Here is a 17,415-nt window from a genome sequence, read left to right on the forward strand (position 1 = left end):
ACCCAATGGTTGATATTCGAGTCTAGATGTTCCTCCCATGAAAATTCAGGCCAGAATTAGTAGTGATGCTATAAAGAGAATAGTTAGCAAAAGACGAGGAAAACATCCAAGGATATCTTGCCCACAGAAACCATAAACAGGAAGGGAAAACGGAAAAAGAGATGCAGAGATCTGTGCACAGAACTACGACTCTCCCACAAGCCCTCCTCAGTCCAGAAGTGGAGGCATGAAAGGCGGCCTGACCCTGCGCCCCCCAAGCACGGCTCCTGGGTACACCCCCGGGACTCCTACCCCGGGCCCAAAAGAAAGAAAAAGCGCAATGTATGCAAGGGCTGTCCTCCCCTGGGCAAAGAACCAGGATAAGTGCTTCGCATCTGCTGGCACGGAAGACAGGCTCATCACAAGAGAAAACCAGCCTGAACCCGGTGTCTCCTCATGACACTACTTCTCTCTCTCCTGTCTCTCCAGAGAGGCCTCAACACAACTTGTGGCAACCGATAAAGTGCTCCAGGTGGCATGTGAGAAAAGGTGTGGCCCAGGACAGTTTCCACCAGGGAACTTCCAACAGCAGGGTGGACAGAGGTAGTACCCTAATCGCGCTGGTCACAATAAAAAGTTCTATTTAAAAAATGTAAGAAGGTTGCGATGTTTCAGTGAGTTATTACAAAATGTCTCACTTGAGCAATACTCATTCCAGATTTAAATTTGGTAATAAGCAAGAGACTAAAAGGAAGTCGAAGCCTAGTTCACAAGGCTTTCGTTTTATTGCCCTTTGCTCTCCGAGGGGCCCTGGAGGCTGGCGGGACAAACCCGTGGCTCACAGAGGAGAAGTACCATCCTCGGCCACCGGGCCGAGCACGAGCACGGGGGAGAAGCAGAGCTGACGGACGGGGTCAGAAGGAAGGACAGAGAAAGGCCCTGAGCGGAGCCCTCCCTCTGCAGATTTAGGGCTGGAAAGGACAGCGTGGCGAAAGGCAGCACCGGACACGGGGTCGGGGAGACAAAGGGAGTGGACAGCAAGGCCCTTCACACGCCGCTCGTGTGAACGCAATGTCCTTGTACAAAGAGGTGGCAGACCCAGGAGAGGCGAAGCCACTTACTAGGCAGGCGCGCCTGGGCCTGCGAGGTGAGCACCAGCCCCTGAGGCAGCGCGCTCTGCCCGGCCGGGTGCGAGGGGGCCTGGGGCTGGGGCTGGGGCGGGCCCGGGGTGGAGGCCGGGGCAGTGGTTTGAGCCCGCAGTTTCACAGGATGGGCTGGGCTAGGTGCTGTGCTGAAGGTCGAGGCGGGCTGGTGTCTCGGAGCACCGGTGGAGGCCTGAGAGGTCTGAAACGGGGTTGCTGGCGCTGCAATCGATAAGGTTGGTTTGTGCAAAGCTGTTAGAGGTTCTTCAGAAAATGCAGTATTAAACCCGAATTTTAAAGAAATAAAACAAACATTACTTCATACCGCCTCTCAAAGGAGACGCCCTCTCTAAAAAGGGGGTGGGTGGTCTACAGGATGAGAGAAATCTAATTTTTTATCCGTCGTTAACTATCGATATTTTCACTTCGAGTCCACCAGTCCACGACACGGTGCATTTCTGGAGTAAACGGGAGTGTCACAAGCCGGCCCCTTCGGGCATGTCCGTGAGAACCACATCTTAACCACGCACGGAGGTCAGGCAGTGCTGGCGTCCCCAGCTGCACGAAGAGCTCTTGCAACAAGCAGCTCTGGCATTTATGAAGATCTCAGAAAAACACAGGGGACTTGACATTGAGGACCCCGTGGATCAGGGTTAGAAGACAATTTTTATTACCTTTTCTGCCATTTAACCCTATCCTTCTTCAAGTAACAATCAGGTTACATTGAAGCGGTGGCACAGAACACAAAAGCAGACTTCCTCAGAAGTTTCATAAATGACTTCGACACGCGTTTCCCGACATAAAAGAGAACGTTTCTGCCGAGGTACCTCTTCCCCATCACATCAACAGTAACTCGACTAAGAAGGGGCTATCTTATACAGTTCAAAGACATAAAAAAAAAGCGTAAAACTCACGTGAGAACTACACATGGTCTCCTGGGCAGAGCCAGGGTGCACGGTCCCACTCCCGCTAGAGGGGTGGTCACACGTCCCCATGGGGCCAGGGAAGCACGAAGAACTTCTTCCACAAAAACCCTCTGCGGTGCCGAGCACACCCCCACGAGAGGCATACCTTTTGCATCCGGATTTGCAGAGAACGTGGCGATGGGCGGCCGTCCTCGAACGTGGCCCTGCGGCGTGGCAGTGGCTGTGGGCGTGGCCGTCCGGGGCGGGTGTGTGCTGGGGAAAGCCACGGTGCGGCCCTCGGGCTTCTGGCCGTATTGCACGGGCTGAAACAACCTGGACGCCCGAGCGCGGGCAGGAAGACACGAGCACTGCTGAGACGCGGCAGGCGTGGCCTCTTGGACGGGCCCCGGGGATACAGGGCTGCCCCGCGGGCAGTGGGGTTCCCACACCCTGAGTGCAGTTTAAAGAGGGGTGGGGGGATTTCTAAATGCTGTGCTAAGAAGCAGCGCTCACCAGGGACGCTGAGGGAGGTGCTTAGTACCTAAAAATGGTACATCTACCCCAACGCTTGGGCGATGCAGGGGTGAATGTGATTAAGTTCCCGTGAACGTGGACTAGAAAAACTGCTTCTAACACGTAAAGTCCATTCTACTACTCTTCTGAATAAGAGTAAAGTGGGGTGAAAAGTCAACTTGCACAACTAGGTAACAAGGCAGTACAGGAAATGGAGAGAATCAGCAGAAATGGTAAAGGCACCCCACAGGCACCAGTGGGTAAAACTGTGAAGGGGGATCCACACCATGGCTGCTTCGTCCGATTTTATCACAAGCAACATGCTCCTCCTATTTCTTTAACCTGGAAAACCATGATGGCAGGACTTCTATACCAAAACCCCCGTGCAATGAGCAGCCAGCAGAAAGCCACTACACGAGGCCGGGCCAGCCCCGAGGACTGCGGCTTCGTTGCCCTGGCCACGTGTTTAACTGAGGGCTGCAGGCTCCTGTGAGTGTGGGCCAGGCAGCTGAGGCGAGGGTGGTCGGATCCAAGTCGCCAGGGAGGTCACACAGAGAAAAGGCAACAGAAATGGCTGCCATCTGCAGAGCTGGCCCATTTCTCTCGAGAACACCTGTCTGCTTTTCCTTTGTTTTTAGCTGGAGCACAGAGTTGTGCACAAATCCGGCTGCACGGGTGTGGCCTGTCTTGAATCACGTGTTTCGAGTTCCTCCATCTGCGCGCACCGCTCCTCCCAGTCTCGTGGCACCTGTATCATGTCCCTGGAGGCCCTTGATGCCGCAGTCAGGGGTGGAGCCTCTGCCAGACCTCAGGGTCCCAAGCCCGCCCCCCCGCAGTGCCCCCCTGCCCTGACGGTTGCCACCATACCCGCACCAGGTCAGAGGCAGCCTGACCACCCCGCCCCTGACCACCTCCCCAGGCAGAGCCCTCCCAAAGGCCAACGCTTCTTCAAGATGATGAAAAGAGCCTCTCCTACGCCCTGCACACCCCTACTGCTTATCCCAGGATCCAAGGACATCTGGGTAATTTCCAGGAGAAGCAGATAGCCAAATTAGATGATTAGCCTTTCTTTTCACAGGCTGTAGCCCCAGTTCTCGTGTGGAGCTCCAACCTGGTGGTCCCAGGTCTGCCCGAGAGGCTGCGGGGCCGGGGTCCCTTTCAGCAGGAGAAGAGGGGATGCCACCCAGACCCCACGACACACAACCAGCCAGGACCCAGCCAGAGCCGGCTGGTGAGCAGGAAGTGACGCTCCACACCACACCACACACCTGCTGGGCTTCAGTCTGACGGCCGCTGGCCTGCCCGATGGTGGCGGCGCGGTGAACAGCTCCTCAAAGAGTTTCCGCGTCACCTTCTTCTTACCCAGCAGTTCTGACTCGTGGCGAGTCATTTTATTTTCTAAGCCAATAAGATCAAATATAGAAAGGTCGGTTTCCTAAGGAGAAAAAGAAAACAATTTTGCTACAGGAGGCAGGAAGAAAACAGCTGACTAGGAATCCAGGTCGATTCCAAACCGGGAAGGCCAGGCCCCGAGCAGCCGTATTGCTGAGAGGCACCCGCCGGACCTCGGTGTGCTCAGTTCCCCAACTTAAAGAAAGGTGGGAGTGATGGCACGTGGTCATCCCGAGTGGCAGTGGGAAAGGAGAGGGTGGCACTTAAGAGACAGACTAGACTCAGCAGAGAGGGACGAGCCTGGAAAACGCTCGTCTAAACGGACGGAGATGCTCGGCCTCGTTGGGGAGGCTGAGGGAGAGACCCTAGCGTGCTGGTGCAGGTGCAGCGGGCATGTGGCACGTCGCTATGTCCGGAGCCCTGGGGATGTTCACTCCACCTGTGCTTCTCTCAGACGTTCTCACCCCCACCAGGATGGCGGGAATCAAAGAGGATGGACAGCAGGTGTGGGCAAGGATGTGGAGACGTGAATGCCCCCACCCCCTCACACCCTGGTGGGGATGGGAAACCTGGCAGCCACCATGCAAGGCAGTTGATCAAAAGGTTAAACATGGACTCTACACGTGACCCTGCAACTCCTCGCCCGTCAGACATGTGCCCAAGAGGAGCCCCACAAGAAGGAAGCCCCACGCCCACGCAAAACTTGCACATGAATGTGCACTCACAGTGGCCAAAAAGTGGAAACCACCCAAGTGCCCATCAGCTCGTGGACGGATGAACATACTGCAGTCCATCCAGACAACGGAGGAAGGAGATTCTGACACAGGCTGCAACGTGGATGAACTCTGAAAATATTATGCTCAAGTAAAGTGAGCCACTGATAGAAAATATCTGGACCTGGTGAATCCACAGAGACAGATGCAGGTAAGTGGCTGCCAGGGCTGGGAAGGGGAGGGGGAATGGGAATGACAGTGCGTGTGGATTTTCTCTTTGGGGTAATGAAATGTTCTAGTATTAGTGGTGATGGCTGTTACACAACTCTGTGAATATACTCAAACCAACAAACTGTATGCTTCAGAACAGTGAGTTTTACGATAATGAGCTACCTCAATAAAACTGTTTTTCAAATGAAAACACAACATAAAAACTACTATCCATGAAACACCTCCCCGCCCCAGTGGCATCTTGAGGTAGCCTGCTTCTGACACAACTTTATCCTCCGTGGCTCAATTTTTCTTTAACTCAACGAAAAACTCATCCCTACCTAAAAGTAATACTATAAATCAACTACACTCCAATAAAAGAGTAGTAGGCATAGTGGTAGGAATCACATTCATCACGTAACTCACCACATACTACTGCTTACCAACCAGGCCCTTCCTCAGACCATCACGTACATTAACTGACCGACTCCTCACGACTTCCCGGTGTGGTGAGGAAACCGGGGCAGACTGACCACCCGAGGCCGCACTCCTCGTGGGGCAGAGCCGGGACGTGAGCCCCTGCAATCTGGCCCCAGGGCCCCTGTCCTGTCCACACCCCGAACCTGCACAAGCCTGTGGAAGCCACAGAGCTGGTTCCTGTTTCTCCACATTTGTGAGACCTCGGCCCCTGGTCCTCTGGGGTAGAGACAGCCGAGGGGAACTCAGGCACCAGCCTGCCAGCGGCCGGCTGGCCTGGGCAAGCTCTCGGCCTCCTGCGTGGAAGCCAGAGCACGAACGACGGCCCCTGAGGGCTCGGCCCTGCCCTGCTGAGAGCCACGAGCCCAGCACACTTGCGCTCAGAATCACCCAACCTAACCCAATCTCTTTTGTTTTAAAAATTTTGGTTCTGGAAAAACTTTCCAAAATTACCCCAAAATTCAAACACAGAAAGGTATACGACTCTATTTTTTTGGTCAAAAAATAACCGAGTTTCCCCACCTAGGGACAGTTACTAACATTTTAACAGAAAGGCCCCCGCAGGCCTCAGACCACGCGCGCGCGTGTGAGGACACCCCCGCGGTCCCGCAGTTCCGAGCCCTGCTCTCCTCCACACGCTCTGCCTTTCTCAGGGGCCAACGGTCAGGCGAGGAAAACCCTCCCTGCTCCTTCACACTGTGGGCTCACCCCTCGGGGCCCATTCCAAAGCGGGTTCTAGGTCGAGGGGAAGGCCCATCACGCCGCCACTCGATGCTGCCCAGCATCAGGCGATGGCGAAACGCAGGACGCAAGTTAGTGGAGACCGACGTTCCGGAAGCACCCAGGACAGACCTCAGGCAGAGCCGCCCGCACCCTCTGCGTACCTTCCAGAAGTCTCGGTCAAGCGCCTTCAGGATGAGCGAGGCCGAGCGGCACTGCAGCGGCCCCGCCGTGTAGGAGGACTCCGGGAGCCGGGGCGCCACCAGCCCGGGGTGGTTGCAGATCCGCTGCAGCCGCAGGAGGATGCTCAGCACGTCCACAAAGCGCCCGCTCTTCAGAGCTTCCTGCGTCCTGTGCGTGGGGAGAGACACAAGCACTGCCTTGGCTGCGAGCACGTGCCGGCCGGGCTCCACAGACACGCAGTCGGCGCGCTCTCCCCAGACCTGGCTCGCACGGCAACGACATCCGGACCCACCTCTGTGCGGTGAGGGTTCTCAGACTCGCTCACCACCGCCGTGACACAGAATGGGCAGCCGGAGAGCCAGGGCGCGCGGCAGACGGGAACAGCCCTCCTTGCCTCCCGCGACAGGGACGACGCCATTCTCCACGGCAGCCATGACGGGCGCCGGCAGGCAGTGGCGGGGTGAGAACACCCGGCCTGGGGGAGAAGGCCCTCGAGGGGCAGGGGTAGGAGTGACTGGACGGGGTGGTCCGGCGAAGGAGGAGACCCACAGGCCTGACACCGCACCGGCGCCACGGGGGCCACTGTGCGGGGACTGCATGGAGGCCAGCTGAGACCTCCAGGCTGGGGGCCCCCAAGGGCGGCCGCAGAGCACAGCGCGCCCAGCGGGCGAGGCAGGAAGGAGCCGTGGAGCGGGGCGGGCAGGGACTCGCGAGCAGAGGGGGAGCAGAGGGGGAGCAGAGGGGACGGCAGGACGGGAGGACGGCCTGGACGGTGGAGCACAGCGTCCTGAGTCACGCAAGCCTAGCGGAGAGGCACGTCTGGGGAAGCCAGTCCCGCACACATGGGATCTGCGGTGCTTGGGGACAGCTCAAGGCGCCACAGGAGGACGCGGTCAGCCCGGCGGCCCAGGCAGCTCCCGCCAGGACGGAGCGCGTGGGCGCAGGGGTGGAGCAGGGTGGGGTCGGGGACGTGGACGGCGCACAGGCGGTGCCAGAGAGCAGAAGGGGAGAGGGGAGGGCGGCCGTTCAGAGGCCAGCGATATGTGTCCGGATGAGACAGGAGAGAAAGCACAAGACCAAGAAAACTGCACATGGAGGCTCCTGAGGGCTGAGCTCAGAGCTGCCGGAAGGGCTGTAACAGAAACCAGGAGGAGGTGGCGCCACCACAGGCGGGCCCGCAGGGCTCTCTGGGAAGGCGGTAGAAACGTGTGACACGGTCGCCACGCAGAGGGCAGGAAGGCGCTGACCGGGAGCGACGTTCAGAGCCCGTCCGAGGACCCCGAGGCCATCGCGTCAACACGCACCGAGGCGTGCAGGGCACACCCGGGAGCCGCCGTGGGGTCAGCACAGGCCTGCTCATGGCCCCCCTTGACTTGACCAACAGGCCCGAGAGAAAGAGGTGCAGGGACCTAAGACAGGGAATCTCCCCGCCGCTCCATCGGGACCTTGCGGCACAGGACAACCTAGGCTCTGCTGGCCCAGTGCTTCCCGGATGCAGGGGCCTCCCCTATGGGCACACAGAGAGCATCCCACACTCGACAAGCGGGACCAAGGTCGTCACTGCCAAGCGCAACCGAAGCGACGTCCCACGGCACGCCACCAAAGAGCGACACGGCAGGCGTCCCGAGGACGCCGGGGCTCTGTCTGTCTGGTGAAGGGATGCCTGCTGGTCCAGGACCCGCCCTCTGCGCACGCTGAGATTCTCTCCGGATCAGCACGGGCTGAGACAGCTGACCGCCAGCAGGCGCCAGCCGTGCCGCGGGCTGTCTGCTCCCAGTGTCCAGGAAGCAGGAGCTGTCACTGCACGTGTTGTCAGGGGTGGGGTCTCCACAGCTCCTATGCCTGACTGAGATGGTCAACGGCCTGCCGCAGCATGACGCTGGTTGCCAAGGACTGGCTACTTACACTCCGTCCTAAAGCTGTCTAAAAAGAAGCCTATGACACAAGCAGGCATTAACAGCAAAACCCTCTCCTGCACACCTGCTGCCGTGGACGCTATCCGGACCACGTTACGCACTTAAGCACACAACGCTCGCGACCAATGACAAAGAGCCAAACAGGTCACGGGAAGGATCATGGACAGGACGGGGCCCCACCCTTCTAGGGTCCATACAGAGGTGCCCGTGGCCACCCGGTGTGGCCCTGGAGCACCATCTGCGCCTGACCACACGGCACACGGGCCTCGGTCTCACATCCTACACGCGGCTGTGAACGGACGAGCCACTCAATCAGCACGGCCTCCTGCATGAACCTCCAGTGCAGTGCGGCACCGAGCGGCTTGCGACGCTGTACTCCTCCTGGGCCGGCTCTGGGCATGGCCTCTGACGGGACCAGGGAGGGGCAGCCTGCCAGCCTGAGAGGAGCGGAGCTGCCAGGGCCGGGCGTGCGCATGGCCTCCAGCTGCAGAGGCCCACCGCCGAGGAGGAGCCTTCTGGAAGGCCAGAGGGGCCCGCTCTTCCCCAGGAAGGTGGCCAGGAGTGCGCAGCCCTGAGCTCACCCCGGCTGCAGGATGACGTCCTCATACAAGGCCTTCTGTCGATTGGAGAGGCGGCACTTCAGGACGTGCTCGTATTTCTTCGTTAGCTGCTTCTCCACATCTCTCTTAGTTCTCCGCAAAATAAAGGGCTGTGTCACCTGAAAAAAGAAAGTTCTCCTTTGCTAAAATGGATTCGTGGCCCATGCACGCTAAGCCAGGGGTGCTCGTCAAGCAGGGACCCGCAGCGGCGGCCGCATACCCGGTGCAGCCGGATGACCACTTTGTGGTAGTAGTCCTGATTCTCCTCGCTGGGGGCTTTCAGGGGCAAGTGCAGGTACGGCCTGGAGATGCCCGGGATGAGGAAGTGCACCATGGTCCACAGCTCCAGGAAGGTGTTGTGCAGCGGGGCGTCGATGAGCAGCAGTCGCTGCTGGCTGAACACACAACGGGAGACGACACCTGAAACGTCAAGCTGGGCGCAGAGCCTGTCTCGGGAGACATTCAAGGAAAGGGACAACGATCCTCGGGAGCTAACACACACACAGACACACACACACAGAGACACACCCACAGAGACACACCCACAGACACGCACACACGCACGCACACACACAGACACACGCACACACAGAGACACAGACACACACACAGACACACACAGACACACATACAGACACGCACACAGACACACGCACACACAGACAGACACACACACACAGAGACACAGACACACACACGCGCACACACACACACAGACACACACACACACACGTCTTGAGGAACGGACTGAATTAAATGAGCGCCTTCAGTGAGGGGAGCCCTTGAAGCTGAAAGGCCATTCTGGGAGGCTGCAGTTTCCTACAGTCCCTCCAAAGAACCTTTACATCAACAATACCCAGCACACAGCACGCGGAGAGGGGTGGCCAGACCTCTGCAGGGTGAACACGGCCTCCCAGTGCCTCTCGGTCATGCCCTTCACACGCTGCATCTCGTCGATGACCAGGCACTTCCAGCGCACCCGTGTGAAGGACGCGTAGCCCTTGAAGAACTGCTTGTAGGACGTGATGCAGACGTTGATGCGGTTGGGCTCTGTCCACCCCTGCAGCACAAAAGCCAGGCCTCACTGTCTGTGCAGGAACAAGCGGCCTGGAGAGGACTTCCGTGCGCGCTCACTACCCACCTAACCTGCCCCACCGCCGTCACCCCTCCTTTTCCTTGGTAACCTGCTCGCTCATCACACAGAAAACAGCTGTTTATGTTTTTATGATCTTTTTCTTTAGGAGGCTAAGCACTTGTGTGGACAAATTAAGAAACTGCTCTGGAGGCATTAACAATCGCTTTTGGAAAACAGATCAGCACACAGCATCCAGAAATGGGGCTCGCTTTCATAGTCTATCATCTTAGTGATGGAACACGTATTCAGAAGATGATAGGAAATGTGAGCATCTATGCTGCATCTGACTACATTCCAAGATATTAAAAAGCAAATTAATTACCAGAGAGTTAAAAAAAAAAAAAGAGAGAGGAAAAAAGAAAAGACCCCTCAAAGTACCCGCTTTTTAAGTAAATATTACTCAACACAGCAGAGTCTAACCATAAGCCAAAATGTTCTCTCCGATGAAAACCTGTGACCTGTAACATACTTCTACCTAGAATCTAGTGCTAGGAACTACTGGGCAGAAAACAGAAAAGTAAGAGTCCACGTTTATTTCAGAAGCTCATCTGTTTGTCACAAATATCCCTAATAAACACATCCATGGCAATGATTTTACAGATCTGTAATTCAGAACTCAGGATGCATCACACTTTCTTATTTCTGCCTGTGATAACCAACAGGTCTACAGTTTAATAAAAGGATGACAGCACCTCCAGAGACCATCCGAGCTCTGGGGGAAGCTCCCTCGCTTCCTGGGAGGTGAACACGAGCCCTGCATGGAGGCCTGTTTCCTGAGTGTAGTCTATGCTTCAAGGGGGCTCTAAGCCCAGACAACCAGAAGGTCTCGTATCTCATAAACGAGTGATTGACAGTAATTACGCTAACAAGCAGGCGTGGACACTTTGAAATGTGTCTTCTATAGAAAGTAAGATGTTTTCTGTTTAGTTCTATTTCAAGTTTAAACTAACATACCTGTCTCTTTGCCTTGAGTTCTCTATGGCTGCCAACATACAAGAGCGTTTTGAGCCCCGGACACCAGCGCTTCAGTTCGAGCTCCCACTTGAGGATGTTACAGCCCCTCACAACGACAAGATGAGGGCCCCAGTTGCCTACACAGGAGACATACAAATGCCCTCTGTAACAAAAACCATCTGTCTGGGGCAAGTCCTCGGCGCTGTGCCCGGTCAGCAGGTGTGCGGTGAGGCCAGGGTGCGACTAGAGCAGACATCCCTGGGACGCGGGGGGTCCCTGCCCGCCCTACAGCGCAGCCGCCACCGTCAGGACGGGCCGCTGCCCGGCTCCCAGGGCCAAGGCAGGACGCACTCAACAGAGAGGAACCGAATGAGTGAGCAGCCAGTAAAATGAGAGTGGATTCAAACATGACCCCTTAATGTAAGCAGGGGAAGGACTCCCATCTACAGTGAACAATGCTCAGAAAGGAAGACCCTCAGCCTCGAGCCCCGCGGCCGGCACGGCCCGCTGGCAGCCCCATGCTACAGGCGCTGGTCCAACACTCACACTCGTCACGGTCCCCAGCCGCCAGTCAGAACACACCCAAACCCATCCCAACCCAGCCCAAAGCACACGGTTTCAACTGCATTCTTTGGAAAACTAAGCGTTTCTTAAATTTCTGGGCAATACACACATAAATGTCAACTTCTGTGCTACAAATAAACATAAACCAAGTTAAAAGTCAGAAATGGCAGGCTTGGAAAAAATACCTGCAACACACACATCTAGAGCCATTACTGCTCATAAGCCAAGTGTCATTACTACTGATCCTTGAAAAGAACCACCCAAAACGGGAGAAAACATCTGCAAACGATACAGTTGGCAAGGGTGTAACATCCAAAACATACAAACAGCTCATAAAACTCAATATTGAAAAGACAAACACCTCAATCAAAAAATGGGCAGAAGACCTAAACAGACATTGCTCCAAAAGACACAGATGGCTAAGAGGCACATGAAAAGATGCTCAACATCGCTAATTATCAGAGAAATGCAGATCAAAACTACAGTGAGATATCACCTCATACCGGTCAGAACGGCCACCGTCAAAAAGTCTACAAGCAGTAAACGCTGCAGAGGGTGTGGAGAGAAGGGAACCCTCCTACGTTGTTGGTGGGAATGTAAGTTGGTGCAGCCACTATGGAGAACAGTATGGAGGTTCCTCAAAAACTAAAATGAGAGTTGCCATATGATCCAGCAGTCCCGCCCCTGGGCACATATCCTGAGAAAACTCTAATTAGAAAAGGTACATGCACCCAAGGGTCACAGCAGCACTATTCACAATAGCCAAGACATGGAAACAACCTGAATGTCCATCAACAGAGGAATGGATAAAGAAGATGTGGTGTACACACACACACACACACAAATACTACTCAGCCATAAAAAAGAATGAAATAATGCCATTTGCAGCAACATGGGTGGACCCAGAGATTATCATACTGAGTGAAGTAAGTCAGCGAAAGACAGATATTATGTTAACACTTATATGTGGAATCTAAAAAATAATACAACTGAACCCATTTACAAAACAAAAAAGATTCACAGACACAGAAAAAAAAATAACAACTTATGGTTACCAAAGGGAAATTAGGAGTATGGGATTAACATACAAACTACTATACATAAAATCGATAAGCAGGGCTTCCCTGGTGGCACAGTGGTTGAGAGTCTGCCTGCCAATGCAGGGGACGCGGGTTCGAGCCCTGGTCTGGGAGGATCCTACATGCCGCAGAGAAACTAAGCCCATGCGTCACAGCTGCCGGGTCTGTGCTCTAGAGCCCGCGAGCCACAACTACTGAAGCCTGCACGCCTGGAGCCCGTGCTCTGCAACGCGAGAGGCCACTGCAATGAGAGGCCTGCGCACCGCAGCAATGAGTGGCCCTCGCTCACCGCAACTAGAGAAAAGCCCGCATGCGGCAATGAAGACCCAATGCAGCCAAAAATAAATTTAAGGAAAAAAAAAATCGACAAGCAGTAAGGATTTACTATAGCACAGGGAACTATATTCAATATCTTGTAATAACCTATAATGGAAAATAACCTGAAAATATATATATATAACACTGAATCACTTTGCTGTACACCTGGAACTAACACAATAATATAAATCAACTATACTTCAATTAAAATAAAACCACCTAAGAGGAAAACGAACAAGGAAGTGAACAGAAATTCTACAAAGGATGGGACTTCCCTAGCGGTCCAGTGGTCAGGACTCCGTGCCTCCACTGCGGAGGGCCTGGGTTCGATCCCTGGTCAGGGAACCAAGATCCCACAAGCTGCGCGGTGCAGCCAAAAAAAAAAAAAGAAAAAGAAAAAAGAAATTTCACAAAGGGAAACATACAAGCAGACGATACACTCTCTGCAGGGCATGACCTCGTGAGTAGGGAAATGTAAATCAATCCCAGGTGCCTTCCCCCTCCAGTGAAAAGCAAGTTTGTTTGTTTGTTTGTTTGTTTCACCAGCATTTAGCACATGGTTCCATTTCTGGAGAGGAGGGACAAGTGTCTATATATGTGTTTGTGAGCATGTCTGTTGACACTTGGGCGAAGCAAGGCAGGACACACAGCAGACTGCCCCGGGGGGTCACCACTGGGGATGGAAGCAGGTGGACAGCTACAGACTGTTGGCTGTTTTACTTTAGAAAGAAAAAAGTGGTGAGTTTGTGAGGGATTCCAACTGTGAATTTACCAGAACCCCCTCGCTCAGAGTCTCTTGGAGTGAGCCCTCTGCTCTTGAGGAACCGGTGAACTCCAGCTTTACGGTCCCACAGTGAGGAGGAGGCCAAGGACACTGGGCTCCAGGGGGCGGGGGCAGGCAGGGGAGCCAGGTCCCAGGCAGGCCCCACTCGGCCTGTCCTGTGCGGAAGCGGAGTGGGCGGCACACGCCTGCCTGCCCTCCCTTCAGGCCCCCGCCTCTCCCCCAGGGCGGCAAGCTTCCCAACAGCTGGCCCTCTGAGTCTGTTCCCAGCACCAAGGAGGTCCAGTGACCCCTCCGACACCCGCACTAACACAGACCTCTAACCAGGAAGAGCCAGAGCCTGCGCAGCCTGCAAGGCCCTCACCTGGCCGGCCGGCGGCCTTCCTGGCTCTGCACCCTCTGGCCTCCGCACCAGCCTCAGCACTGTCCCGTAGACACGACGGCAACCCCTTCAGCCTCTGCACCCACCACCCCATGTCCCCAAGCCCCTCGATCCTGGTGGCCACGGCTTTCTCAGGCCTCTGCTCACGGGCTGTGCCGAGCACGTCATACACAATGGCAACGTGCTGCTTCCCATGTGTGGAATCCTTATTCACTGTGCCTGCTGTGAGCCTCACGGGTGGGGGGGGGCTTTGTTCTGCTCACAGCTGCACCCCCGGTGCCTACAACAGTGCCTGGGACCAGGTAGGTGCTGGGTCAGCACCTATGGAATGAATAACTGATCCATTTGTTTGTCCAACCGATGAAATAAAATCCCCTCCTTTTGAAAGTGTACACTGCTTCCAAGTTCTTACTATTATAAATACAATAATGAACGCTTTTTTCAACTAAACAATACAATAGTAAGACAAGGTAGCTCTTCTATCTTGAGATAACTATATATATAAAACTCATTTTAAAGTACTACATCGTACACTTTGTGGTACTGGGTCAAAAACAAACATATTAGCACAAGGAAATAAGGCCTCAAAGTTGATCCATTTGTACTAGAGGTAAGATCAAGTAAGCTTTCAAAACCAAGGGCAAAGAAGAGTTATTTACTAAAGACGCTAAGGTAACTGGGAAGGAATTTAGAGGGGCCGGGGAGGAAGAAACGATCCCAGGGCTGAAGGAATCTCCGTCCAGCCGACTCAGGGTGCCGACTCCCCCTAAACTCGAGGGGCCCCCCCCGCTACTGAAGCTGTGACACGGAGATGAAGGTGGAGGCCTGTGCTTCCTCAGGAGCTGGCTACGTGCTGGAACGCGAGGTTCCTGCTCCCCTACCCCCGGTGCTACGGGACACTTCCCTTGCGGGAGGAAGCCTATAAGCCCCTGTCCCGTGTTAAGAGACACGCACACAGGCTCGTCCACAGCCCCACAGCACAGGCGGGGAGCAGGCGGGCGCCAGGCCCACAGCCAAGCGGAGGGCAGTGAACGGGGGCCGAAGGCTGAACGTCTGTGCGAGCTGGAAGAGCCGAGGGGTGAGGAGGCAGACGTCCGGGGCGAGGGCACAGCCTGCCGCGGAGTGCGGGCACCCCATCCCTCTGCTGCTGCACAGACGCCGAGCCCTCACAAGGCTCCACGGGTGGCGGGATCCAGCAGAGAGACAGGAGGGCCTGCGCCACAGCACAGGGAAGGCGCCGATGGGCCTCGGCAGGGCGACCAATCACGCCACGGGGGACGCGCACCCGTCAGCCCACGGGCAGCCCAAGGGGAGAGCCCGGCCACGAGGACTCATGCCAACGTGAAGTAGCGCAGAGGCCCTGCGGCCTGGAAGTCACAAAGCCCCAGTCACACAGCCTGATGGGTCTTATATTACGTTAGACTTTGAAAAATGGTGAGTTACTCGATCTAGTGTTTGTTGTGAACGAGTGCTTTGTTTGTTCCAGTGATGAGTGCCTCTGAGCCCAGTTCTCTGAGTCTGGACCAGAGCACGGAACAAAGGAGCAGAGAATAAAGGCCTCTCCCCACCCTCACGCCAGATGCACTGCCTATGGTTCAGTTTCAGCAAATACGAACTGTTCAAAAAACAACAAGCTCTTACCTTCATTACAGGCTAGGTGGGCAAAAAAAGCAATGATCTGCACTGTTTTACCAAGCCCAGCTTCATCTGCCAATACGCCATTGAGGTTCTTCCGGTAGAGCTTGGCCAGCCAGTCCAGGCCAATCTTCTGGTAATCTCTGAGGGTGCCGTACAGAAGAGCCGGAGCGTTCAACTTCACCTGCAGGGGCAGACGGGCCCAACAGGCACATCTCAGAACAACAATTACAACTGTTGTCAGATCACTCATATGATAAGCCTACTGGAAAGCCACAAAGATGATTTACAGATAACAGGAAAAGAAAGATCCTTAATTGTTTTTCCTGACAACTTCTGCCGTTGGGATAAAGAGCTCGTTTGGAAGGAGGTAGCTTTTCCCCTTAACAGAGACACCCCCTCACACAGGGCGCAGTGGCTCACCGCGGTGCTGATCCGAGCACTGCCCTTGGGCAGGATGGCTTCGGCCACAGCGGTCACTTCCGCGATGTCCTTTGTGTGAGGCTTCCCGACAACCACTCTCTCTGTGGCTTTAAACTGGTCCATGATGAACAGCGAGTCGATGAGAACCACACCCTTCCGGCTCTCCCGGTCACCCGAGCAGTCTTCCATGTCTGTGATCAATGGAAAAACGGGATTTGTGAGGTTTGAGAGGCTGTGATAGTATTATGAGGCCACTTAACATGACAAAAAAAAGAGAGAGAAGAGAAAAAAGAAAAGGAGTTGCTAGAACCCAAACACTTCAAAGACAGAATTGAGCAGCAAGTTTTTAATCCACTTTAGATAGTTAACAATGTATCCAGATAAACAGGTACAAACTCTTATGGAGTTTGTAGGACCGCTCTGGAAGGCCCTTGGGTGAAGTTGGAAAATGTCTGTGCAGCATCAGGAGCTAGTATCACCCAGAGATTTACAGCCATCTAAGGGTTTAGTGACTGCCCTCCACCACCAAGAATGGAAGGATCAGAAGCATCCTAGTCTGGGCAAGCAAGGGGGCCACCAGCCCCCCCTGGAGTCCTGCTGCAGCGTGGGGTCCGGCAAGCCCTGGCCTCCCCGCAGAATCTTCTGGGCCCCTCCCTTGCTACCCCCCGCAGGCAGCCACGTCTACGGACCAGAACAGGGGGGATGAAAACAACACGTGGACTCTTCCGGGCGTAGTCTGTGTACCTCCTTGGAACTCCAATGAAAGTCAAGTAAAGTCCTTAAACTGGGTGTGTTAAATTAAACAAACACAGCACAGCCTGGATAAATGATAAAACCTAGGCCCGTAAGATGTGTATACATCTGGAGAAGAGTATTTCTACACTGTTCACAACTTGACCAGGTGCTCTGATAATTATGCCAAGTTAACCAATAAAAATAAAAAGCACAGAATTTAATGAAACTATTAATATAAACTTTCATATTAAATATATTTTCAACTTTTTATCAGACTGAAAGGAGTGAAGGTAATTCTTAAACTCTGTTCTAAGCACCCTTCCTCTGTTAAGTATTTTGGCTTTTGTTTTCAAAGCTGAATTCTTCAAAGATGTTAAAACAGACCTTCGTCTTCACTTGTCTCTTCACTGTCAGGTTTAGGTTGGGGCCACTGGAAATTCGGCAGAAAGGCACCTTCATACAACTTCATCAAATCAATTAAGGGCAATTCAGCTGGAAAGGATTGTAGGAAGAAAGATTATTTTACACCAATAGTGTCAGCAGGGAAGAAAACACAGTCAGGAGAAGGGCCCTTTCATATACAGTTGACCTTGAACAACTCAGGGGTCAGCGTTGCCGACCCTGCAGTGGAAAACCCGAGCGTAACTAGTCTGCTCTCCT

General features: G+C 54.4%; 1 protein-coding gene across 1 annotated transcript in view; it reads right to left on the reverse strand.

The window, feature by feature from the left end:
- The window catches only part of EP400 (E1A binding protein p400), a 110,376-nt gene that overhangs the window by 43,999 nt on the left and 48,962 nt on the right, over nt 1-17,415 (reverse strand). The window contains exons 13-23 of the mRNA XM_082667747.1: nt 17,140-17,247; nt 16,021-16,211; nt 15,604-15,781; nt 10,839-10,975; nt 9,640-9,809; nt 8,970-9,144; nt 8,732-8,868; nt 6,216-6,402; nt 3,808-3,974; nt 2,193-2,359; nt 1,101-1,343 (exon numbers count right to left, since the gene is read on the reverse strand). Of these exons, the coding sequence (XP_082523873.1) occupies nt 1,101-1,343; nt 2,193-2,359; nt 3,808-3,974; nt 6,216-6,402; nt 8,732-8,868; nt 8,970-9,144; nt 9,640-9,809; nt 10,839-10,975; nt 15,604-15,781; nt 16,021-16,211; nt 17,140-17,247 (1,860 nt within the window). The remainder of the gene's footprint in view (nt 1-1,100; nt 1,344-2,192; nt 2,360-3,807; nt 3,975-6,215; nt 6,403-8,731; nt 8,869-8,969; nt 9,145-9,639; nt 9,810-10,838; nt 10,976-15,603; nt 15,782-16,020; nt 16,212-17,139; nt 17,248-17,415) is intronic.

This window comes from Grampus griseus (assembly GCF_964374135.1).
Source record: "Grampus griseus genome assembly, chromosome: 12".
Classification (NCBI taxonomy): domain Eukaryota; kingdom Metazoa; phylum Chordata; class Mammalia; order Artiodactyla; family Delphinidae; genus Grampus; species Grampus griseus.